General features: G+C 34.5%; 2 protein-coding genes across 2 annotated transcripts in view; both read right to left on the reverse strand.

The window, feature by feature from the left end:
- Nucleotides 1-27207, reverse strand: part of CHIC2 (cysteine rich hydrophobic domain 2) — a 59423-nt gene that overhangs the window by 4749 nt on the left and 27467 nt on the right. Inside the window, exons 2-3 of the mRNA NM_001078048.1 lie at nt 22389-22443; nt 22096-22251 (exon numbers count right to left, since the gene is read on the reverse strand). Of these exons, the coding sequence (NP_001071516.1) occupies nt 22096-22251; nt 22389-22443 (211 nt within the window). The remainder of the gene's footprint in view (nt 1-22095; nt 22252-22388; nt 22444-27207) is intronic.
- On the reverse strand, nt 7-5363 carry LOC112447079 (cytochrome c oxidase subunit 7C, mitochondrial-like). The gene has a single exon (XM_059887766.1). The coding sequence runs from the start codon at nt 5301-5303 to the stop codon at nt 5112-5114; it is 192 nt and encodes a 63-aa protein (XP_059743749.1). The 5' UTR covers nt 5304-5363; the 3' UTR covers nt 7-5111.

A 27207-nucleotide genomic window follows, 5' to 3' on the forward strand; every position in this document is an offset into this window, starting at 1 on the left:
CTAGAAGACAAATGAGAAAAAAGTTTACTCCTGACTGGTTTTAGAAAAACGTGGTTTTGCAGCTGTTTTTTGTGTGAAAAGGAAAGAGGTATAAGACAGTGACTGAGTATAGAGTGGTCTATAACATTAGTGACATTCTAGCACTAAATAGTAGCCTGAACAGAAATAGTACTGTTTTGATAAAGATATGGTTTTGGTTTTGGGCACTGTATTTTTTAACTGTTTTAAACTTACTAGTCTCTGATTTACTTAAGTCTAGAAAGCTACTGTTATCCACTAAAAAATACAAATTTAAATCCCCATTTCTTTCAAAAATATTTCTGTAATATTTAGTAGTAATAAGAATACCTTAATACATATTTTAAAACAAAGCTATTTATATATTAACAAAATGAAAAGGGTCTTTAGTCTAAATTAAAAAAGGAAATGATTAAAAGTTAATAAAAAATATCAATCTGTATCAAATCAAACTAATTTTTATATCATACTTAAAAATAATGTCCAAATTTAAAAGCTAAGCTTATTTATTATTTCACAAAGATTTTCAGAGGCAAAACTGCATTTAATCCAATCATTTTTGTTGGTTTTCAAATAAAATTGGTTTTATTTGAAAATCAAACTTTATTCAATACTACTGTTAAGGGAATCAACTAAGAAATTTATACTGAAGGTCACTTGATTTTTGCAGTATACACTATGCAGCATGAAATGTTTCTTGCTTGCGGAGGAATAAAGAGGAGGATAATTCATGGTGCCAGGTGTTAGGATGAGACTGACCCAGCTGCAGGTGCAAAAAGGACAGTGTGGCCACAAGAAGCAAATGCAACTTGCTGCAGCTGCAGCTTCCTTGCAAGGAAAGGAAAAATGCATCCAGCTCCATTAATGTGGCACAACTAAATAAGTACTAATCATCAAATATGAAAATCTGACTATCAAGCAAGGATGAGCGAGGTGAAAAATTGTTATGACCAAGCTGATATTGAATACTCTAATGTTACATAAAATGTTTAGTATCTATTTAAGGCATCTACTGTAATCTAGTTACCGTATTACCTTTTAGCATGTGGAACATGCTAAATACACACCACAGTCAAAGAGGTGCCAATTATAATTCATAACTACCACTTACTGCCTTACATTTTCCAAGCTTATGTCAAAAAAATCAGAAACTCAACTAACTCCCTGGGTAATAATATGCCAATGACTAATTTATTACATTACTTTTTTGAACAGTTTTTTTGGCAAGAATTTTAAAGGAAAAAAAGTGCCCTTGTTAACAATGATCAGCAGACCTCACTTGTTTCTTTGTAAAGATAGCCTTTTAGAGGCAGCTCTCCTTTTAAATGAAAATAGGGCAGCAGTTATGGTCACACTTTTTGTTAATTTAGTTGCCAGTCAGCCCCAAATCAAAAGAAAATAAGGCTGCAGAGTGTAATTAACATTCAGTTCAGTCGTTTTGTCCCTTGTCTAGCCCCCAAGCTTTGTTAAAATTGCCATCTGAATGCTGAAGGCTGTAGGGAAATCGATTTGATTCTAATCGCACCATGAAAAGAACATGATCTAACTGCTTTCAGCCCTCCGTAAATCTGTACTAGGTCTTTAGCACAATGCAACTTTCAATTTAAAAAGCACTGAATGTCTCGTCAATGACTTTGTGAAGAAAAAAGAACAAGGAGCAGACATAAAAATTCCAATAGTTGTTTAAGCATTAAAGTTCATTTGCATCACAGCGAACCTGAAAAGGGCTGACCTCTCAAACCGCCTCTCAGGTCTATGAAGTTGTAGCCTTGACAAGCTCACATTGACAGAGCTCATTGACTCTGAAAGGCTACTCTATCAATGGTGAAAAATGGCAATAGGTTCTACTCTGAGCAGGCATCTGCCTGCCCACCCGCTGCTAAACCAATGGCAAAACCGATTCAAAACCTGAATCTACCTTGTAATCTTCCTTTCTAGGACCTTTTAATAATAGATTAAGATTACTATACAATTTGAGGTTTTACTTTTGCTGATGTTTAAAAAGGGGGCAGGAGGTATGAAAGAAGTAGGGTGAGGAGAACAAGCTTTCAAGTCTGTTGTTTCATATTAATACATAAAAGTTAAAAGTTTAACATTACATTCTGCAAATACGCATTACACACAGAAAAAAAGTGTAGTTTCCGCAATCATTCATCACAAATTTAAACCCATACTATAACAAGAACAAATATTATGAATGGATCTCATGGTGTATATGATACATACACACAAACACACATCACTTTAGAAACTTAAAATATTTACTTTAAATAACTCAAATCAACTACCCATATTTGATTAAAAGACAAGTATAAAGTATGAACCTTAAATTCCAAAATATTTATGTAGAAATGCCAAATTTATCCTTTGCTTCTAATTAGAAGTTTAATGACAGAATTTGATATAATAATTGTATCTTAAACAATATTTAAGAACTCTAAACCAAACGGTGGTATGCCATATTCCAAATAAGCATCTAAACATAAAATATCTTTATACACTTGACAGTCTGGAGTAATAGCTGTGAATTTGCAGCATCTAATCTTGCTATTGATATAAGACTTCTTTCCTGCTTGACAGGTGGGGAAAAAAAAGCACATGCACGTGTAGCTTAATTAATCATTGCACTTGACATCTCAGTGATTTACAGTGAGGAGCAGGTGAGAACATACAAAACCAGAAAGGAACTCTTGATCTGAGTGGAACATTTCTAGCACACTAAGGTGACAAGTATATAGACTGTAATAGTCATTAAAAAAAAAAAAAGAAACTGTGCCACAAATTATTTGCTAGTAACAACGAAAGCTCAAATTAAATGGGGGGGAGGGGGGAGTGGAGGGAAGCTTTAACTTCTGAGAATGTTTAATACTTTGCAATTATTTTCAGTTAACAAAATCAAAATATATTTTCACGATTAAATACAACACCAATTTGGCAGATATTTTAAAAAATGACACCAGCATTTATAAAAATCTATTTAAAAGCCTTTAAACATGAAAATAAAGTACTTTATTACTGCAGTACTCTAGAAATAAAAGTTAAGAGTTTATGTCCACAGGGTTGTCAGATAGCTATTTATCACAAAATATAAGATTAAACACTGCCAAACTCTATAATTATTACTGGACAAACAAACTTAACCATATAAAAACCTGTCCTTGATTTTTTAAAGTATTTCTATCGATCACCAAATCGACATAAATTAAAGGAAACTAATATGCCTCAGAAAAAACAGTATGTATAGGGTCTATCAACAGGAAATACTTTTTAAAAAAATCATCTTTCAGTGTTCTAGGCCAGTGGATCTAAAAATAATCAATTTTCTTAAAAGAATTTGGTGCTTGTGAAAAGCACCAGATTGATAGTCATGGGAACTAAAAATCTTCTATTTAACTGAAAGAACAGGGGAAAGGGCAATGCAGGCTTCAGTGCAAGCTTCCCTACAGTGGGCCTTAATCCTTTTCAGTGCTCACACCCTGGAGGCTAGAGGACAGGTTAGCAGTTCTTAACCAATGCATCCTCAATTCTGCAAAAGATGATCAACAAGAAATCTAATTTTATCGTGGATTTTTACCCTTAGTTAAAAGGACCAAGACCACCAACCCACACCATGTAATCAAAACAAGGTTTTTATGAAAATAACATCATGTCAACTAACTTGGTTGGAAAAAGAACCACTCTAAGCATTTGGACTCTGAACCCCCTTTCTCTTCACAGAGCTCGCTTTATTTTTTTGTCACACATTTCCTCATTTCAACACTTTGCTAACTGTATTTTTCTCACTGGTGAACTAATTCTAATATAACCATTCTGCAACATTAAAGTAAAAAATAATAAAAACTAAAAAAATATCATTTCAATTACAAATGGACTTATTAAATAGACTTAACTTGAATAAGTAATAATAATGGACAGACAGAAATTTTGGCTTCTATTTGGTTCCTTTTAAATTTTTGGTAGAATTTGGAAGTAAGTCAACCAGGAAAATGCAAAAGCGGTAAACAGCCTGGATAATTCACAAAAATGCTAATTAAATAACAACTGATCAACAATTAATATTAGGTTGATAAATCCCTATCAATTTCCAAAGAAGCATCTAAAGTAAGCTTACAATAGAAAAATACATATGAAACACCCAGATATAATAAGCTACTGCAACTGAAAATTAGGATTTTCTGAAAATTCAAATTTGATTTATTATGAGAAGAAACATTTTTTGTAATTTTTCTAAATATCATACTTACTAATGAATATGTTGTTATTCCTCATAAATGAATTATGCACTATTAGAAATAAATAAGTCTTTCAGGACAGCAAATCATTTAGAAAGTTCTCTCTGTATTACTTCCCTACTTTGTTACCACTGTTACCACTCTTATTTAACAGTATATTCATTACCAATGATTCACTAACTCACAGTCCTTTGAAAAAATTTTTTTCAAAGAAGTGGTTTTCTAGAACTTGCTGATAAAATCAATAGAAACCTCATGGATTTTTAAGTACTTAAAATCAAAGGAAAAATGTTAAATGTGGAAGCTGTAACAAAATTTCTCTGAATTTCCCCCAAAGAAAGAGCATTCTTATCAGTCTTCAGAATATAATATGCTAAAATATTTAACAAAATGTATGAATAGCTCACTAATAACTATTTATAAAAGTTTAACTATTTAAACTTAAAATAAAGCTTTTTGAATAGGATTTATTCATATCACAGAGTTCAGAGTGCAATTTCAAATGGTCAATTTCTTATTTAAAACAAATTTTAAACTCCTAAGTTTATAATGCATTAAGCTTTAACTAGAATAATGCTTTGAATGTATTCATAATTTTTTAAATTTTTAAGTATTTTTCAAATAAGAACTATACTTATCTTTTGACATCTGTGCAAATTCAAAACATTAAAATAAATGAATCAAAAATGTTATCAGTTATAAGTCATTAGAAAGCAAGCATGCAAAATTTTAAATGAATTATTATTTTTTTTTATGCTATAAGTTTATTTACAAACATATCTAGGATGCTGAATTCAAGGGACTGATCCTTTTAAGAGACTGCACCTCTTAATATGCTTCTCTTCCTATCTGTCTCATGGATTACTTTTTAAGCAGTTGGTGTCTTACTATAAAGAAAGGTGCAGCAAATCCGGACCCAAAGAACAAAGTCATCATAGCTAGTAATCTCCACTTGTTTTCCACTGAAAATGGTATTTTCTTCCCTGGACCCTCCTCATAGTGGCTCCGACGAACCACTGAGGTTGTGAACCTCCGGATGCTCTGCCCCAACATAGCGCTGTTGGACGCTCTACAAAAGATCCAGAGACCGGAGGCGGAAGAAATGGCGGCTGCAAACCTACCGCTCCTTGCCTCACGACCTTGCTCCTCTCTAAATGAATTATTTTAACTTAAGAGAAAATTACTTGATTTATCTCTGTCCTGGATTAATATAAATTTATATTGCAATAATATGCAGAAAATTAAATGGCATATCTCAGTATTATAATATATGAAAAATCTAGATTCACCAAAAGACAAACTAGAATATGATTAAATTCCTCAAAAAATTCCCTTCCTGTACTTAAAGGCCCCTTTTAAAAATTTTATGTGTGGAGGAACTCCCTGATGGTCCAGTGGTAAGACTTCACCTTCCAATCCAGGTGTTGTGGGTTCAATCTCTGGCCAGGGAGCTAGTATCCCACATGCCTCTAGGCCAGAAAACCAAAACATAAACAATACTGTAAAAAAATTCAATAAAGACTTAAAAAATAGTTCAAAAAATTTATGTGAATATTCAGACTTAGAGAAAGAACTATGGCTGGGGGGAGGGGGAGGAAGGATGGAGGAAGGAATAGTTAGGGAGTTTAGGATTGACATATACACACGGCTATATTTGAAATGGATAACCAACAAGGATCTACTGTATAGCACATGGAATTCTGTTTAATGTTATGTGGTAGCCTGTATGGGAGGGGAAAGTTTTGGGGAGAATGGATACATGGTTTTATATATAAATAAATAAATGGCTGAGTCCCTCTGCTGTTCACCTGAAACTATCATAACATTGTTAACTGGCTATACCCCAAAACAAAATAAAAAGTTTTAAAAAACATAATAAATAAAAAGTATAGTATGTAAAGAGGAAAATAATTTTATGTGAATATTAACTTTTATGTAATCTAGATAAACTAAATATCCATCAAAGTATTTTCAAAAAAATCATTTCATACTGTTTGTTAAAAATACTATTTTCAGATGAAGATAAGCTAAACAACTGTAAACATTTTGTGTATCAAAAATTCCCTTTAACTTAGTACTGAGCAGTGACCTACAAATACTAATTTTAAGCACAATTTTAATCAAGAGTTTATGACTAGGCTAGTGGTTCTTGACTTCTTAAGGTTACCCTGACTACTTTGGGATTTGATGAAAAAGGCATTTATGCACCAATATATAAAAATTTTGCACACAATTTTAAGGGGTTATCTACAAGTCTCTGATAACTTTTCAGAAAATACTGATAACGTCTCAGAAAACTGACTATATAATAGTCAAACATATTACTATCGGAGATTTTAAAAACCTGTATGACTTCACAAGGAAGAATTACTTCACAACAGGCAGGGGGGAAAATACTGCTGATTGATTATAATGACAATTAGAGAAACAAAGGAGTAAGGAATCATATCTGTTGATCCTCACTTTGGATCTGACCCCATGTTAACTGTTTTCCCTGTTTTCTCAATCAATCTTCACAATAACCTAGAAGGCAGCTTGTATAACTTTTATTTTACATATGAAAACTGTTTCTTAGTGGGGTTAAGAAACTTAAAGCCACACTAGGAAATGGTGGAAGTGGGAATTGAAACAGGATTTCAATAATATGCTCTCTCCATTATTCAATGAAGCTACAAATTTGTAAAGAATTTTTAATTTGTTGGATAACACCTCTATGACATGTAAAGTATTTTAAACCACTAACTCAGCTATTGGCCTTGAACAGCCAACTTAATCTAAAACTAAAATTTTCTCCAGCTGAGGTCTAGGAAATACTCATTCTACTCTATTCTTAAGTCTCAATGAGATTTATCCAAAATGTATTTTGTTTTTGTTTATAACTTGCTTTGTGCAACTAAACGTGAACTGAGGCATATCATTATTTTATAGATTAAGTACACAGATTTACAAAAATTAATGGTTTGCCCATGGTCACATACCAATAAGGGTAATGATAGGATTCAAACTCAGATTTCCAAACCGAACATGCTTTCTACCTGGGATCAGCAAGCACTAACTACTTTCACTTGCATATAAATTAAGTGAAATCAATTTTAAATCCTTCCATTCAAGGCACTAACATAAAATGAATACAGTGTCCTTAAAATATGATTTAATTTCAAATATGAAGAAATTTCAAACAAAATGTTAAAAAAGCAAGATAATAATAATCACACTGTTCTTTCACTCCCAATATGCAAAGAACAGCACAATTCTTTATGTAAAGTCAAGGTAACTAGAGACTTGTATTTCCGGGTAGGATGTGCACACTCAAGCCAACACTTTCACCACAAACTGAAATGGATAAACTGAAGAAATAACAAAAACAAACTAAAAAAAAAACACATTATTTTTAAAACATCAGAACATTCTGGGAAGCAACAAGGCCTGGATGAAATAAAATCCAGAGAAGGAAAGCACCTTTTCTAAATCATTTGATGATTATGTACCAACCATTTTCTTTCTTTGTTGATTAGAGAAATCAGCTAAGGATTAGGTTTGACACAACCAGTGGGACTCTTACTAAGGAAAGAGGAAATCAAGAGAGCTTTGACAGATTGCACAGCCTGGCTCAGTGGACTGGAAATTAGATGTACCCTAAAATGCAAAGCCAGTTTTCCCAAGAGACATTACTGACTTCTGGGGTAGCATAGAAGGGTGCGGGACCAAGACAAACAGGCAGAAAAAGATTATTCATAGTCTCTCAGTACTTAGGAGACAAAATTCTGCTAGAGGGAGGAGGATCTGCAACAAACTCAAAATTGGTATACTCCTCAAAACACTTGCATAAAATCTAAACTCAAAATATCCAAAGGATACATACAACTTTCTGAGGAAAGGAGGCAAAGACCTGCTAGGCCTCAATCAAAAGTCTAGAAGGGCCATAACCAAGAAACAGAAAACTAGGTATTGACGATGAATCACTTACCAGTCCAACCTAGCTCAATCTCTGATTAGATCAAAGTGATCATTTTTCCTTACCCTATCTGCCTGAATTGATGCTTTTAAACTGTGGTGTTGGAAAAGACTTTTGAGAGACCCTTGGAATGCAAGGAGATCAAATCAGTCAATCATAAAGGAAATCAGTACTGAATATTCATTGGAAGGACTGATGCTGAAGCCGAAACTCCAATACTTTGGCCACCTGATGCGAAGGACTCACTCATCAGAAAAGACTCTGATGCTGGGAAAGATTGAAGGCGGAAGGAGAAGGTGACGACAGAGGAGGAGATGGTTGGATGGCATCGGTGACTCGATACACATGAGTCTGAGCAAGTTCTGGGAGTTGGTGATGGACAGGGAAGCCTGGCGTGCTGCAGTCCATGGGGTCGCAAAGAGTCAGCACGACTGAGTGACTGAACTGAATTGATCTGCTTGAAAGAGGATAGATGGGACCCTTGGTTTTGAAGATTTCTTCTGGAAGTTCTACTTCACTCTATTTATAATATCTAACATAAAATTAAAAACTTTAAGAGCCAGGAAAATATGACCAATAATCCAAAGAAAAAACCCACAGAAACAAATCCAGAGATAATCCAAGTACTGGTCTTAGTTGACAGGAATTTAAATTAACTATGATTAGTATGTTCAATTATAGTGGGAAATGGACAAAATGGGTGAAAAAATGAAGAATTTCAAAAGAGGACTACACTATAAAAACATCAAATGTACCTTGTAGAACTGAAAAAATAGCGTCTGAAATTAAGAACCCATTTCGTAGGGTAAGAACAGACTGGACGCTGAGGAAGATGAGCAAAGCTTTCTACAAATCACCACATCAATACTATGTCATAAATATTCAGAAAGAACTGGATGTCGGTCAGCTCTCAGCAAAACACATTTTAAGGAAGTTTAACACGACTGAGCGACTTCCCTTTCACTTTTCACTTTCATGCATTGGAGAAGGAAATGGCAACCCACTCCAGTGTTCTTGCCTAGAGAATCCCAGGGACGGGGGAGCCTGGTGGGCTGCAGTCTATGGGGTCACACAGAGTCGGACACGACTGAAGTGATTTAGCAGCAGCAGCAGAGCACATCTTTAAAGTCCCAGTGCCATCTCTGCACATTTAAGATTCAAAGTTTGCTTTTTTGCATTATCCTCCTTTATAATAAGAAATTAGTAACAGGTTTTTATTGTTTGGTCACTGAATTGTGTCCGGCTCTTTTGCAACCCCATGACTGTAGCCCATCTGGCTCTTCTGTCCATGGGATTTCCCAGGCAAGAATACTGGAGTGGGTTGCCATTTCCTTCTCCAGGGGATCTTCCCAACCTACGGACTGAACGCACATCTCCTGCATTGGCAGGCAGATTCTTTACCACTGAGCTATCAGGGAAGCCTTAACAAGTTATTTTAGTTGTTGTTGTTCAGTTGGTAAGTCATGTCCAACTCTTTGTGACCCCATGGACTACAGCATGCCAAGCTCCTCTGTCCTCTACTATCTCCCAGAGTTTGCTCCAATTCATGTCCCCTGAGTTGGTAATGCTATCTAACCATCTCATCTCTGTTGCCCCCTTCTCCTTTTGCCTTCAATCTTTTCCAGCATCAAGGTCTCCCTCCAACTAAAAACAATCAGTGCCATTCACACTAATGGTAGTAATTTAGTTTATGTAAGAATGTTTTCCAAGTTTCAATCCTAAAATATTTTTTAAAATGAAACAGCAATAAATATATTCTTCTGGTCATAAAATTTTTACATGAGATCCCTTTCCCACAGCAACTGAAGTAAGATTTGAAAGAGGTTAAACCTATTTCTGTATCATGATAATACAGGAGGAATTAAGGCAAAAAAACTGCAAACAGAATACCTAGCATTAGAATCAGAAAACCCAATTTTACCTTCAGTGAGAGTTCCTGTCCCTCCTACAATGCATTAACTCACTACATGACATTCTCAATCTAAGAGTGAATATACAAGTTTTAAGGAAGGGTATAATATTAGAAACAATAAAAACTTTATCAGAAATAGTATGTACTTATTTATTAGGGAGCGAGAACCTGATAATTTTTCAAATATAGGGATACTGATTTTTTGTTTTTATAAAAGTAAAACAGAAGCAAAAGCAATGTATCAACTCTCATTTGTCCAACTGGAATTTAGTATAAAATCTGATTAAAATATACTGTTTTCTTGCATCTTTATTTCTTTTATGGCCTCCTTCCTTTACTGTGAGTTTGTATTTTCAAGAAATACAAATTTGTTTAATTATTAGGGAAAAAACAGGAAAGTTAAATCTGCCAAACAACTGGAAGTATTGCAAAAGCTGATATTAAATGCTTGAACATTATTACCATTTATAAATCAACTGGATAAACTTAGGTAAATTATTATACAACACTCTATGGACCTGAATTTCCTGTCATGTGAAATAATGATCTTTTAAGTTCCTTTAAAACCTCTAAAATAGCCCTGGCTTCCTGATTAAAACTGAACTATAATAAAGCATAAAAAAATATCTGATTTTGTATACTTATCAAAGAGTGAAAAAAAAAGTATGAGATCTGGAGCTTTAAGCCTAGGGTTCTAACTATGGCCTAACTTTGTAGACAGTGGGATCTCAGTTTGATCTGAGCTTCAGTTTTCTCGTCCTTATAATAAGAATAATATGAATGTCTACTCTTGGAATTTGGGGAAGACTGAATGACACAGTACAAGTAAACTGATTAACTCAATCCCTGGTGTACAGTGAACATTCAATAATTAGTTATTAGATGTTACCACGATATTTACCACATAGGTATTGTAAAGATTCAAAGAGAACATATGGGTTTTGCAATATATATGTGTATCAAAATATTGTATCAATGTATACCTTAAACTTACATAGTGTTATGTGTCAACTGTGTGTGCATGTGAATGTGTGCTAAGCCGTTTCAACTGTGTCTGACTCCTTGCAACCCTATGAATTGTAGCCCACCAGGCTCCTCTGTCTATGGGATTCTCCAGGCAAGAATACTGGAGTGAGTGGGTTGCCACGCCCTCCTTCAGGGGATCTTCCCAACCCAGGGATCAAACCCACGTCTCCTATGGCTCGTGTGTTGCAGGTGGATTCTTTACAGCAGAGCCACTGGGGCAATAAAGCTGGGGGGAAAAGAATGCATGGGGTAGATCTTATGTTAAATGTTCTCATCACACCTATACATACAAAAAAAGAGGGAGGAAAGGAGTGAATTACTAGAGGATGGTTAGGTTTATGGCATCGTTTATAATGGTGGTGTCACAGGTGCATACTTATTTTGAACACATGAATACCCTAATACTTATGTTGTATTTATAGAAATAAAGCAATTGGATAGCATTCTTTTTAAAAAAAGGTTAGCACTGATTTTCCTAAACCTTCAGTCTATAATAATGTCATAAGAATACATTTAGTTCACCATCTCGTTTACCAGAAACTTTTCAAGATCCCCTCCTTCTCTAAAATTTTGTTATGATGCTTTTGTTTTGCTTTCATTATCTGCAACATGTTAGAAGCATCTTTCTAATTCTTCATCTAAATGTTCACCGCAATTCTCATCTTATGATTCAGAGTAAGTGAATATAATTGCTCAAATCCAAAACAGAATAAATTAGAGTTCTAAAAGTTCTAGGTATCTTTTAATCTTGGTGTTATAACTGAGTAAGTACACTCCAAGTTCCTCACACACACAAATATTTGCAGCTTTCTGGTTATGATTCTCCCAGGCTCACTTTTTCTTGAATTTCTTTAAATCCTACAAGGCTGCATTCTCACTTAAAACCCTCGACTCCTGACCTCTCCCATTTGGATTTTCTACTCCTACTATATACCCCAACCAAAGTAACTCACTATTATTGAATAACTAAATCTGAAGTTGAGAGAAAAGACATTTAGAAGTAAATCTAAGCACATTACAATTTAAAGTAAAAGAAATAAAGTTTGATTAAAAAAAAGACTTGTATCTCATCTAAGTTTCAAAACTAAATAGCAAAATCTAAAAAAAAAAAAAAAAAAAACCCTCAGAGAAGCCAAAAAAGTAAAAGAAAAACTAGGACCAAAAACTAAAGACAGAAAACAACAAAATTCTGTAAAGCAATTATCCTTCATTAAAAAAATAAATGTTTTAAAAAATTTAAAAGTAAAGAAAATACTAAAATGTCAATCTTTAGATTGGAAATAAAAATCAATATTGAGAACTTCTTTACTTAGAGCTTGAAAATAAGGATGTTTTTGTTGACTTACACAGCTCAGTTTTCAAAGGATTATAGATTTTCAGGACTGGAGAGTACCTAGAGAGATCAGTCAGCCTTTCCTTTCCTGAGATTAAAAGAAAAATAAAGTAGGGGGTAAGGTGGTGAAACTTCAGGCTCAGAGAGGTTTTAAGTGACTCAAAGTCGCTCAGCTTCACACAGTGATTTACTATCTTTTATACTTTATCACACTATCCCTGCAGAAAAAAATGTCTGTTATTTACTCTAGAAGACAAACGCTTTCATTTTCTTAGGAATTTTGTTTTGAATAGTGAGGACTATGTCTTCTGAAATGTTATGATCTTACTACTCAAGAATTTCAAAAGCCAAAAGGTACATTCATTCAGTAAACATTTATTGAACACAAAACAGATGAGAGGCACTGTGATTTTAATAGCAACAGCCATTAACTAAGCAACTTGCTCTTATTTTTAAAACAATACTGCTTCGTGTCCCACCTGGGGTAAAAAAAAAAAAAAAAAAACAATACTGCAAGAAAGAGGCTAACCTCATCTTAGAGAGGTAAAAACTGAGGTTTAGAGAGTGTGAACTGATTAATGTTCTGAGTAAGTGCCACTTTCCAAACCAGTTCTTTCCAGCATCAAAGTCCAGGTCCCAGCTACCACATGTTGCAGCCTACTTCCCTATTCCTAAAGAAATGATTCCCTGATATAGGTCTAAATACAGAAGAGTACAAAGAGAATGGAAATATACACTATGTACAACAAATTCATATTGAGAACACTTTTAGAAAGCCATGCAATTTTATTCCTTACAGGTAAGAGGTTAAAGCACTAAAAAAAAAAAAGTACAAAACTCACAAGATTAAGAAGTCAGTATATAAACATTCTAAAACTTAGAGTTCTTCAATCAGAAAGGACAATGGCTGAGCATACATATAAACAAAGTCCATAAAATCACTAAAGTTGGGATATTATATATGTTCATCATATATATATATGCAAAATCTCAAAAGACTGAAGCTAATAGTTACTTTAGGATGGAAAACAAAAAACACTGTAACAATGTACAGTTAAATTATGAAATTTTTTCCTCAATAAATGAGCCAGGCTAAAACCAAAAAAGTCATAAAGAGTTCACTTACTTAGATATCAATTTTCAAAACTATAATACTACAATTAAGGCACAATCAAGAAGCAAAGTATAAACAAAAGTATTAACAAAAATAAGCTTTTGCAAAGTAAATGTCATAAAATCTATTTAATGAAGCTGAAGCATTGTACCTGCTTGTAAGCTCCTCAGACTCACACTAAGAACTACCAAAAGGCTGAGGTTTCCTTTATTGTCTTCCAAGCATTTATCACTATTTGTAATTACCTAATTGCCTTTTTGTCTATTTTTTAAGTCCACAAGAGTAAACATATAACCTCTAAACATCATCTGAAGCAATACCAAGCCCACAGTGTGGCTTTAGAAATAATTAATTGAATTAATGAAAAAGTAACTTCCAGAGAATGGTGTATTGACAGCTTAAAGTGCTTAGTCCTTCAGTTGTGTCTGACTCTTTGAGGACCCATGGACTGTAGTCCCCCAGGCTCCTCCATCCGGATTCTCCAGGCAAGAATACTGGAGAGGGTTGCCATTTCCTTCTCCAACAGCTTAAACTAATGGCAGCTAAAATCAGCAATTTCATAAGACAGATATGTTCATACTCTAAGCGTTCCAACGTTATTCAGTAAGTCATTTTAAACATTTTCTATTAAAACAAATAAATATTATATAATAGAATGTAAAATTCAAATGCGTGTCTGAGATATAACACAAGACTTCAAAAATATTTTGTTATTGCAGGTGGCTACTTCATATTTCTAGGACATACATTTATTGTCTTTTGTTATTAGAGCTGCTGCTGCTGCTGCTGCTAAGTCGCTTCAGTCGTGTCCGACTCTGTGTGACCCTATAGACGGCAGCCCACCAGGCTCCCGTCCCTGGGAGTCTCCAGGCAAGAACACTGGAGTGGGTTGCCATTTCCTTCTCCAACGCATGCAAGTGAAAAGTCAAAGTGAAGTCGCTCAGTAGTGTCCGATTCTTAGTAGTGTCCGACTCTTAGCGACCCCATGGACTGCGGCCCACCAGGCTCCTCCGTCCATGGGATTTTCCAGGCAAGAGTGCTGGAGTGGGGTGCCATTGCCTTCTCCGTTATTAGAGCTACTTCATGGAAAAAGCATAACAAGTACTTATAAACTTGAACTATTTCTGCGCTCACCTAGCCAGTTCTCCAAACAGACTACATGCTCTTTCAATATAGCATTAATATAAATCTTTCAATCCCAAGCACAGTACGGATTTGTCAAAAATGCTTTTAGGACATTCAGACTTTCATTTTCAGCAAAGATGCAGCAATAGTCACCAGATTTACCCTCTGGCCTGAGACTACCAAAACAAACAAAACAACAGAAACCCAAAAAGCAAGACTATTGATGTCAGAGAGCTTCCAGGCCACAGTAAATGGAAGGACAGCCTAGACAAAGCCTGGCAACTCTGAGTTAAGGAGACAAGAGAATTGAGAAACCAAGGCAACTTGAAGCCACAGAACAGAGTACCAAAGAGGAAAGTGTTTCAAAGAACTCCAAAGATCTGCATGCAGACAGTCCACACTGAATATTAAGGTGACTGCTGAGCAGTACATGCTGGTAAGGGAACTACCAAAGGTAGAGCAAAGAACTACTAGAAAGGATGAGAGGTAAGAATGTCCAAAGATCCAGCACAAAGATCTGACAAAGATACAGCACAAAGCCTCTTTCCATTAGCCAGAATAGAGAACACCACAATTAACAAGCTACTGAGTAGAATAACCAGAAAGATCTTGCCTTACCAGTGTTTAGCCCTAGATCAAATACTGCTATGGATACTCAAAAAGTTAAGCACCCTCCTAGGTATATACCCAAAAGAACTGGAAAAAAGTATCAAACAAATACATATACAACCATGTCCATTACAGTAGCACTATTGGGCAGAAAAAATCTGAATGTCCATCAATGGATGAATGGATAAACAAATTATGATAGTGTGTACATGGGCTTCCTTCCCTGGTAGCTCAGCTGGTAAAGAATCTGCCTGCAATGCAGGAGACTTGGGTTTGATCCCTGGGTTGGGAAAATACCCTGGAGGAGGGCATGGTAACCCACTCCAGTATTCTTGCCTGGAGAATCCCCATGGACAGAGGAGCCTGGCGGGCTACAGTCCATGGGGTTGCAAAGAGTCGGACACAACTGAGCGACTAAGCACAGCATGGTATGCATGGTGTATATAAAGGAATATTATTCAATCATAAAAAAGAATGAAGACTTGAGATCTATTACAACACAGAGGAACCTTAAAAACATTACACCAAGTGAAAGAAGCCAGATACAAACGGTCATATACTGTATGATTTCACTTACGAAATAACCAGAATAAATAAATCCATAGAGATAGAACACACACAGTCTGTGGACAGTGGTGGGGAGCCACACTACAAGGCATGTGGGATCTTAATTCCCTGATCAGGAATTGAACCCATTTCCCTGCAGTGGAAGCATGAAGCCCTAACCACTGGACACCAGGGAATTACTGGAAGTACAAAGTCTTAACCATTAGACCATTAGAACAGTCTCTATAAACTGTTCACTTTATAATGGTTAATTTTTGTTATGTGAATTTCACTTTGATAAACTATTATTTTAAAAATTTAAGAAGGCTGAAAATGAAAACCAAGAATTGATTAGGAGAAAAGAAAACAAATAGTAAAATGAAAGACTTAAATTTAGCCAAATTGATAATTACAATAAATGTATATGGTGCAAAATTTCTAATTAAAAGACAGAGAGTGTCAGACTGAATAAAAACTGAAAACAAAAATCAAGACTTAACAGTGCCTATAAGAAACAAATTTTAAATAATGGCACAACTAAGTTAAAAGTAAAAGAAGGAAAAAGATATGCCATGCTAACATTAATCAAAAAAAAGATGGAATGACAATATTAAAACTAGAAAAAGGTGTATTTTGGAGAAAAAATAAAGAAGGTCAATGTCATAATGATACAGGTCAATTCACGGAGTAGACACAAAAATCTGAAACTTATGTACCTAATTACAATGTCAAAATAAATTTTAAAAATGCTAAGAATAAATAGACAAATCTACAGTTACATAATTACAGTCACAGAGTTTAATATCCCTGTCTTGATAACTAATAGTACTAGACAGAAATTCAGTAAGACTATAGAAGATCTGACATTATTAACCAACTTAATGTAATTCAATTAAAACACACCATACCACCCAAAGAAAGATGAAAACACATTATTTTCAAGTGCCCAAGGATCATTTACCTACAAAGTTCATATTCTGGGTAATAAAATAAATCTTAAAAAATTTAAAAGGATTCAAAACATACAAAGTATTATCTAATCACAATGAAATTAAAAATTGGCAACAGAAAGATATCTATAAAAGTCCCCCAAATATCTGGAAGCCAAATAAAATACTTCTAAATAATGCATTGGTTGTACAAAAAAAACCAAAAGAGAAATATGAAAGTAAAAGAAACTGAATGAAAATTAAAACACAACATACCAAATTTGAGCAATATAGCTAAAGCAGTACTCAGGAAGAAAATTTTTAACATTAAATATCAAAATATCATATCAATGACCTTTGATTCGAACTTTAAAAAAAAATACCAAAACAGAGTAAGAAGAAGAAAGAATAAAAGTTGGAGTGGAACCTATGAGATATTAAACATTAACTTGATATAAACAATAAAATCAAAAGTTGATCTCTGAAATTAACAAAACTAATAAACCACTAGCCAGATTGGTCAGGAAAAAGAGAGAACAAGGAATAAATTAACAATTTTAGGAATTAAGCGGTTGTATTACTAGAGATTTTACAAGTAGTGAAAGAATAATGAATATTATGAACTGTATGAAAATTCAACTACTTAAATAAAACAGACAAATCCCTTGAAAAACAGAAACTATGAGGCTCATTGAAGATAAAGTAGGTAACCTGAAAAGTTTCATATATATTAAATAAACTGAATTTGTAGTTTAAATAATTCCAACAAAGAAAATTACAGGTCCAGATGGCTTCACTGGTGAATTTTCCTAAAACTTAAGAAAGAAAGAATGCATATTCTGCACAAACTCTTTCAGAAAACTGAAAAGGAGAGAACATTTCACAACTCATTTTGTGAGCTATCACTACCCTAATGCCAAAGTCAGATATTATGAAAAAAGACTACAGAAAGATATCCCTCATGAACAGACAGAGGACTTCTAAACAAACTTGAAGTCTAAAAATTCAATCAATTCCACATATTTCTAAACTAAAAATAAAAAACTATATAACCACTCTAAAGAAGCAGAAAAGGTATCTGACAAAATCCAACATCTATTCCTGATGTAAACTCCCCACAAAGCAGTAGAATAAAACTTCCTCATATGACAAAGAACATCTACAAAACCCCATAATATGATATGGAATGATAAAAATGTGAATACATTCCCCCTAATATCAGGAGTAAGACAAGGACATCTATTCTCATTACTTTTTTTTCTTTTTTTAAAATTGTTTGGCTCTGCGGGATCTTTGTTGCTTCACGGGGACTTTCTCTAGTTGCGCCAAGTGGGGGCTACTCTTTGTTGTGGTGAGCGGGCTTCTCATTGCAGAGGATTCTCTTGTTGAAGAGCACAGGCTCTAGGCATGGGAGCTTCCGTAGTTGCAGCATGTGAGCTCAGTAGCTGCAGCATGTGGGCTCTAGGGCATAGGCTCAGTAGTTGTGGCACACGAGCTTAGCTGCTCCATGGCATGTAGAATCTTCCCAGACCAGGGATTGAACCTGTGCCCCTGCACTGGCAGGCAGATTCCTATCCACTGTGCCACCAGGGAAGTCCCTGTTCTCACTACTTCAGTCAAAGATTTTCTGGAGATTCTAGTCAGTGCATCCAAAGCAAAGAAAAGAAGTAGTAAAAATAAGAGCAAAAAAAAACAATGAAATTAAAAACAGAAAAATAGAAAAAAATCAGGCCTTAAAGGAGTCCACTTACATCACTCCTACTCAACATTTTACTGGAAATTCTACCCAATGAAAAAAAGAGAAAAAGAAATAAAAGGCATACAGATTAGAAAACAAGAAATAAAACAACATGGTTATCTATGTAGAAAATCCCATAGAATCTATAAAAATATTCCTGAAATATAGTAAGGTCATATAGGACACAATGCCAATATACAAAACTCAACTGCATTTTTTATGTACTGGCAATGAACAACTGGAAATCAAAATTTTAAAAATACCATTAATAACATGAAAAACAAAGAAACACATAAAGCTAATAAAATATGGGCATGATCTGTATTCTACACAAAAAAATTAGAAAATACTGATGAAAAAGAAATCAAAGATCTAAATAAATGAAGAGGTATATAACACATTCATGGTTTTGAAGACTTGTTAAAGATGTCAATTTTTTCCAAATTGATTTATAATTTCAAACCAATCAAAACTGTTAACTTTTAAAAGATAAGACAAGCTGATTCTAAAATCTGTGTGGAAAATGAAAAGAGAATAGCCAAAACAATCTTGAAACAGAAGAATGAAGTTTAGAAGACTTGTCCTACCTGATTTCAACACTTTCTGTAAAGCTATAAGGCGCTAAACTACACACACACACATGCTTTTATAATACTTTATAATTTTATGGTAGTAGTACAGTACTATAGCGGGGCTTCCCTGGTGGCTACAAGGTAAAAGATCTGCCTGAGAGTACAGGAAACTCGGGTTCAATCCCTGGGTTGGGAAGATAGAGGGAAATAGCAATCCACTCCAGTATTCTTGCCTGGGAAATCCCATGGACAAAGGAGCCTGACGTGCTACAGTCCATGGGGGTGCAAGAATCAGACATGACTTAGCAACTAAACAACAAATAGTACTATAGCAAATACATATACTACAAAGCTATGAACTACTACAAATGAGACCACATGGTACTAAAATCAAGATAGGCACATAAAAATCAATAGAACAGAGTCCAGAAATAGATCCACATAAATATGGTTGACTGACTTTTGACAATATACAAAGGCAATTTATAGGAAAAGGATACTTTTTTCAACAAATCATCCTGGAAAACTTGAAGTCATATGTAAAAAATGAATTTTGACCTGTATCTCACACCCATACAAATATGGATTCAAAATGGGTCATCAAATACAGAAAAGATCATAGGAGAAAAATGTGACCCTAATTTAGGCAAAGAATTCTTAGATATGATGACAAACACACAATTTTTTAAAAATTAATATACTGGACTTAACCAAAATAAAAAATTTTTGCTCTACCAAAGACATTAAGAGAATGAAAAAACAATTACAGACTGGAAAAATATATTTGCAAGTTAAATATCTCACAAAGGATGTCCTTCAATTGGCAAATGGATAAACAAATTGTAATACATCCAAACAAGAGAATGCTTCTCACATTCCTACATATCGGTTCTGTTCTATTGATTGCTATGGGTCCATCTTAAGTTTAATACCATGTGGTCTTATTTATAATACTTTATAGCTTACTTTGTCTTATTTTGTAAGACAAAAAGGGCAAATGATAAACAAAAGGTTAAAAATCCCTGCTTTAAATCCCACCCCCATCTGACAAAGCATCCCTTTTTTCAGGGCCTCTAACATAAGAGTCGGACACGACTGAAGGGACTTAGCAGCAGGAGCAACACCCTTCATATATGCAAGAAGGGTCCCTCTCTCCAATTATGTAACAGCTTATACCCATGACAGGGAAAGTTTTTTAACCAGTAATCATTATTTGTTTATGCCAACTGGACAGCAGAGTCCATATAAAATTAAATCATAAACATATATATAAGAAAGACTTCAGAGGTAATAATACAAGTTGAACGAAATATACTTTCTGAAACTATAGATTGAAATAACCTAAAAAAGTCAATCTACCTTATGTCTCAAATAAGAAAGAATTCAATGAAAGCATCCAAAATATGATCTTGTTACTAAGAATGCATGGAAAAGGGTAGGAAGTTTCTTTTTGTTTTCTAAATCCTACACTGTGCACACATTACAATATCTTATTTATTCATTAAAAAAAAATAAAAATAACTGTTTCAAAGGTTTCTATAGTAATAATACTCTTTAATTCCTTGGGTTAAATAATAGCAACCAACCAAGTAAGGAAGTTACAGCAGTCACATAAGCACTGGAAATGTCCAAAGAGTAGGAGGGAGTGAGGGGATCTAACTACAAGAACTACAAATTCAACTGTGGATGCAGGAAAAATCAGATTTTTTTCTTTTAATCTATGGTAGGAAGATGATCTGGTGAGTACTATTTGGGGGAAAAAAGAAATATTCTTCGAATATAAAAAATTAAATATTACAATAGCAATTCTATTACAAGGCAGTATCTACTTCCTATCAACAAAATGCACTAGTTAAAAACCTTTTCCAGTAAAATACACATCTTATTTTGTAAGACAAAAAAGGACAAATAAAATTTGCTTTTCTATATTTCTTATGATTATTTGATGACAAAATGAAATGTAGCCACACAAAACTATTCATTCTCTTCCAATGTATTTCATTTTTATACATGTAATTACCATAATTTTTAAAGCTTTATAACAAAAAAATGTAACATTCAATCTGTACTAATTTGCCATACCTCTACCCATATCTTGGAAATTTTTTATTATAAGCAGTCAAAATTATTAGTCTTTAGATCATTTGTTTGCCTTCCCTGGTGGCTCAGTCAGTAAAGAATCCATCTGTACTGCAGGAGACCTGGGTTTGATTCCTAGGTCAGGAAGATTCCCTGGAGAAAGAATGGCTACCTACTCCAGTATTCTTGCCTGGAAAAATCCCACAGACAGAGGAGCCTGGAGGGTTACAGTCCATGGGGTCGCAAGAGTTGGACACAACTTAGCAACCAAACCACTACCACCATCAGACCATTTTTTTCAGATTATAAGATTACTATTTCATCACAGGAAACTTGTAAAATAACAACAACAAAAACTCTTTAAATAAAAAGAGAAAATCAAATTTTCCACAATTTTAACAAACATTGTTACCATTTTTTTCTGAGGTACTATCTTATAGATCAGTAATAATGCTATTAATCAATATTTATTACTTTGAACTATTCAGCTAAAACCTTTACAAACACTATTTCATCCTTACAACAGTCCTATTCAGTAGGGAGGTAAATATTGCCATTCTACAGATATGTCAACTAGAGTTTAAAGAGGTTAGGAAAACACATTCGAGGTGGTCACAGAGATAAGTGGCAGACCTTAATACAAATTTTCAATTACCACCATCAATGGATATATAGATAAGGCTGTACTCCATTCTAACATAATGTCTTACATCATAAAAATTACATGTTATTTTTAGATGGCTACTGAATATAACAGTATATGGTCAATCACTTCTCTACTGGATCAAATTATTTTTGTATATTATTCAGAATAGTGACTCATTCAATACAAAAAATAAAAACTAGATAGTGCAAGATCTCGCTTGTCTACTTCTAAATTTAAATTAAAATATATAATTCAACTTACTCTTTTACTGAGGCAAATAACTGGCCACATACTGCAACCTAAAGTGCAGCAGCAACAAAGGCAGCCACAAAGTAGCCAACGTACATTAACAGGAAGATTCTTCTTAAGACAACTGTTAACTCTGTTGATGCTGGCTTTAAATTCTTCAGGAGCTACCTAAAGAAAAATTTTAAGAAATAACAATACTGAAACATTAATGTCAATAAACATGTCTAACATAAATTTTTTTCTAATTTGTTAGGAAAAGACTATTTTTGAGGTATTTAAATAATGTCTAAATAATTGACACTCACTTTTCCAGTTAATGAAGAGGGGAATTCTGATTCAAATTTGTTGCTCAGTCCAAATCTATTTTTTTTAAAAAAAGAAAAATATATTATTATATGTCACTGTTGCAAAAAACAGACCATTTAACTTAATAAAAGGTCAAGTAAATAAGAGCACAACTTTATAACTTTATACACAGAATAACAATGGAAGCTTAAGACATTATAATTAGCAATTTACGAAATGCAAAAAGCAATTCTGCAGCTGAATCAAAACTTTTATACAAGAGGTTAAGAATATATATAGACATCATTTTTCTTGGAGTTATCTTTGTGAGCCAAATATTAATGAAACAGAAAACAACACAATTGTCCAATTTTGTCAAAATTACTAACCTTCTTCCAATTAAGTAACCGAAAGCTAAAATCTCTGCTATTAATTACTCTTTAGGTTAAGAGTATTTTGTTAATACTCAACAAAATAGTGACTTGTCTAAGAATGCAAATAACATTTTCTAAGACCAGCATATCTACACTGCTATTACACCTAGAGAATGTTAAAAATATTTGGAACAACATGGCTACTTTAACTTTCAAATACTAAGACATTTGCTGTACATTATTTCCAAAGAAATGAAACCAAGGTAGTACATTTTAACATCTTTAAGCTTTTAAATGTTTGCACAGATCATGAAGACTGACTGGGCACTTGACTATTTCTTTGCATAAGTTAGCAGGAAAGAAAAAAAACACTCATAGACACATTGGTAACAGCAGATTGCACCCTGGAAATAAAATTGAGATGTTTATATACGATAATTTTTTTACTGGATTTTGGAGCCAAATCTTTTTTCCAGTTTTATTGAGATTTACTTGGCATATAAAACTGTATTAGTTTAAGATATACAACCAAATGATTTGATACATGCATACACTGTGAAATGATTACCATAGTAAGTTCACTAGTTCATATCCATTCATCTCACACATATTTTTTTTCTCTTGTGAAGAAAATGCTTAAAATTCACTGTCTTAGCAGCCAGTCTTGAATACACAAGACTGCATCTTAAATAGCTGGCACTGATAAGAGGGATCCCCTGGGATATTCTGTATGAAAGAGCTGGCCAGGGTTTCTGACTCAACCATCAGTGAAGCCACAGAGAGAAATTAAGTAGGTATTCTGTGTTAAGGCAGTAAGGGGTGTTGGAGACTGGCCAGGTATTGCCTGAATGTAATGAGTCAGATCCAGCTGACTACTGTCACACTAGAATGCAGGCCTAACTTTGACAGTCTGTATGACTTTCTTCTTCTAGGAGGAGCTAGAAAACCAGACCTCTATGCAAAATTTCCCACCTTTAAAATAGTGTGCAAGTTAATCACAGCACTTCCGTGGGTCAGGCTGTCATTTGCATCATGACCTAGACTTCTCCACAACATCTAGATGGTGGCATCAGAGACTATCCTGTCATCATCGTAAAGTACTTTCAAAAATTATTTAATAGTAGCATTGAAATAACATCAATATGTCTTTATAAACAATGGATACTATTTATGAAAAAACTACAATACAATTACCTAGGTCCAAGACAAAGTTCTCTTCACACTAAACATAAACCATTACTATTTAATATAACTCTGGTATTGGTGATATTCTCTTTCTAAGACTCTGAGTTAAACCTATTTTTTAATATGGGGGCCTCAGAACAATGTGGTTCTACCTGAGATTGCCCCTACAGATAATTCACCCCCAACTGCAAAGGTCCTAGCATGAGGAAAAGGTATACAGTGCTTGCTGATAGTTCTGAGGTCTCTAGATAATGGACTTCCTTTTCATCTATTTCTCTTAGAGGAGATATAATCAACAAATATTTACTGAGTTCAGTTCAGTCGCTCAGTCGTGTCCAACTCTTTGCGACCCCATGAACTGCAGCATGCCAGGCCTCCCTGTCCATCACCAACTCCCAGAGTTCACTCAGACTCACGTCCATCAAGTCAGTGATGCCATCCAGCCATTTACTGAGTATTGGCTTCTAAATTATACATTTCCATCTCTTGTGTCATCTCCTTTTGTCTGATGACTTTCTCCTTCAATTAACAGGTTTCATTTCAATCATGTTTATTATTGCAATTAACCATCTCCTTCCAACTGGTTTTGAAATTTTTTTAGAAAAGCAACAACCAGATACCTCCAAGTCTCCTAAAGGTAAGTGTCTTCCCCTACCATCTTCAGCCATTAATATTTAATATACTTAAATATTTAAAACAGATTATTTTATCAAATACCAATAGTTTGCCAGGTAATATGCTATGTTGGAGGCAGCAGTCCAGCATGAGTATAAACATCTATTTCCTTTCTTTCCCAAGACTGGATACTCCCTACAATAGGGCTGAGTGGCTGGGTGTTGATGCTTTACCCAGGAAGCACTACCAACTAACTGCCCTGCTGTTCCTGTAAGTCAAGGTTCCTTTTAAGTCAGGCTAGTAGTTATTCTTCTGAGTAAGAACTAAGGACTTTCCTTAGGCACTCCCCTCTTCATACTTTTGATGTGTCTTAAGAACAGATAGCAACCCTTCTTTCTTCATCTCACCCCCAAAAGAATGACGTGTTCACAATAGATGGGACTGCTTAGCTCTGCCACCAGCCTTTAACTTCGTGCCAATAATTTTTCCATTTTGCCTCACTTGTGGTTTCCCACCTTCTGAACAAGAATACCTATAAAGAGTATCAAAAAGATACTGCTGTTGAAGAGCTTGGAGTCTCCCCAGCCCACAGGAGTGAATCCCAACAGCAATTTGCTTTCCTTTTAAAAGTCTTAAAAAGATATTTACATTTGAATCAAGTACTTCGCGATTACAGGCAGATCGAGCCATGATAACCAGGCACCCTTTCCATTTGTACTCTGCTATATTTAAACATTTGGTGTCAGGACCTCTTTGCTCTCTTAAACCCTTGAGGACTTCACTGAACTTAAGTTTATGCGATTTATATTTATCACTATTTTGGATTATACATTAGAACGGAAACCCCTAAAACATTTAAAATATTTTTTCATAAATGAGTCCACTGTATGCTAATGAAAATGTTTTTATGACAAATATTTTTCAAAGCAAAAAACTTTAGTGAGATCTTCACATATCTCTTTAATGTCCAACAATGGGAGACAGCTGAATTTTTACATCTCTTTCTGCATTCAGTCAGTAGTAACACACTCTTTTGTGTGCATGAGTGCTCAGTCATGTCTGACTCTTTGCAACCCCATGGACTGCAGCCCACCAGGCTCTTCTGTCCACAGAAATTTTCCAGACAAGAACACCGAAGTGGGTTGCTATTTCCTACTGCAGGGTATCTTCCCTACTCAGAGATGGAACTCATGTCTCCTGCATTGGCAGACGGATTCTTTACCACTGGAGCCACCAAGTAATCCCCCATGCTCTTTTGGTTAATGTTTATAAAGAACATTGAGTTTCACCAGATACGTAGTTGAAAAATTCTGTATATTCTTTGCTATTATAACACTTGATAAGTGGTAGCTTATTAAGAATTTTTTGCAAGGCGGAAAAAAATTTTATCAATGAACTTTTAATACTTTGTTAAATTAAAATCCACTGTATATCTTTTTTTTACTAGCTTTTTTTTTTTTTACCCATACCTGATTCTATAAGTTCATATATTTGTACCTTGGAAAACACTGGTAGATTGAGTGATGCAGATTTCCAAATGTTGATACACGTCATTGTGTGATACCAGAATCATCACACTATAACTACCTATCTCAGCAAAAGTTTGGGGAAGTTGTCAAGCTCACAGTGACAGACATAAGTTTTCCAAAAATTCTAATTTTCATCTGAAAGCTGGAATTATTCACAACAAATGCTATCAGCTGTTCTACCAGAAGTGAGTCTTTCTTTACTTTAGAAAAGAGGGTGAATAACCAGCAGTATATAAATAAAAGAAAATGGTTGCTTTAATTTAAGCTACCATTAACATCTTAAAAACTAACTTCAAAACATATTACTTTAATAGATGACTTTCTCCCTAGCTTTGAATGATGCTGTTGGAGACAGGCAGTTAGCTGTGGGTTTTAACAAGTGTCCTTCGTAGCCATAAGCAATAAAAGGAAAAATGCAAGGAAAAGTTGGAAACAAGGAAAGAGAAAAGAAACAAAGAAGAAAATGAAGACTGACAAAGTGTTACCAAAAACTGTCTTACTTACTATTCAATACTTACTACCTATCAGTCCATTAGATGTTTGAAAGAAAATGTAGACATGTGCTACATCTAGGTGGTGATGGAATTCCAGTTGAGCTATTTCAAATCCTTAAAAATGATATTGTTAAAGTGCTGCACTCAATATTCCAGCAAAATTGGAAAACTCAGCACTAGCCACAGGACTGGAAAAGGTCAGTTTTCATTCCAATCCCAAAGAATGGCAATGCCAAAGAATGTTCAAACTACTGCACAATTGTACTCATCTCACACGGCAGCAACGTAATGCTCAAAATCCTCCAAGCCAGGCTTCAACAGTACGTGAACTGTGAACTCCCAGATGTTCAAGCTGGATTTAGAAAAGGCAGACGAATCAGATATCAAATTGCCAACATCCGCTGGATCATCAAAAAAACAAGAGAGTTTCAGAAAAACATCTGTTTCTGCTTTACTGACTATGCCAAAGCCTTTGACTGTGTGGATCACAACAAACTGTGGAAAATTCTGAAAGAGATGGGAATACCAGACCACCTGACCTGCCTCCTGAGAAATCTGTATGCAGGTCAAGAAGCAACAGTAAGAACTGGACATGGAACAACAGACTGGTTCCAAATTGGGAAAGGAGTACATCAAGGCTGT

Source organism: Bos taurus, chromosome 6 (assembly GCF_002263795.3).
Source record: "Bos taurus isolate L1 Dominette 01449 registration number 42190680 breed Hereford chromosome 6, ARS-UCD2.0, whole genome shotgun sequence".
NCBI classification, from domain to species: domain Eukaryota; kingdom Metazoa; phylum Chordata; class Mammalia; order Artiodactyla; family Bovidae; genus Bos; species Bos taurus.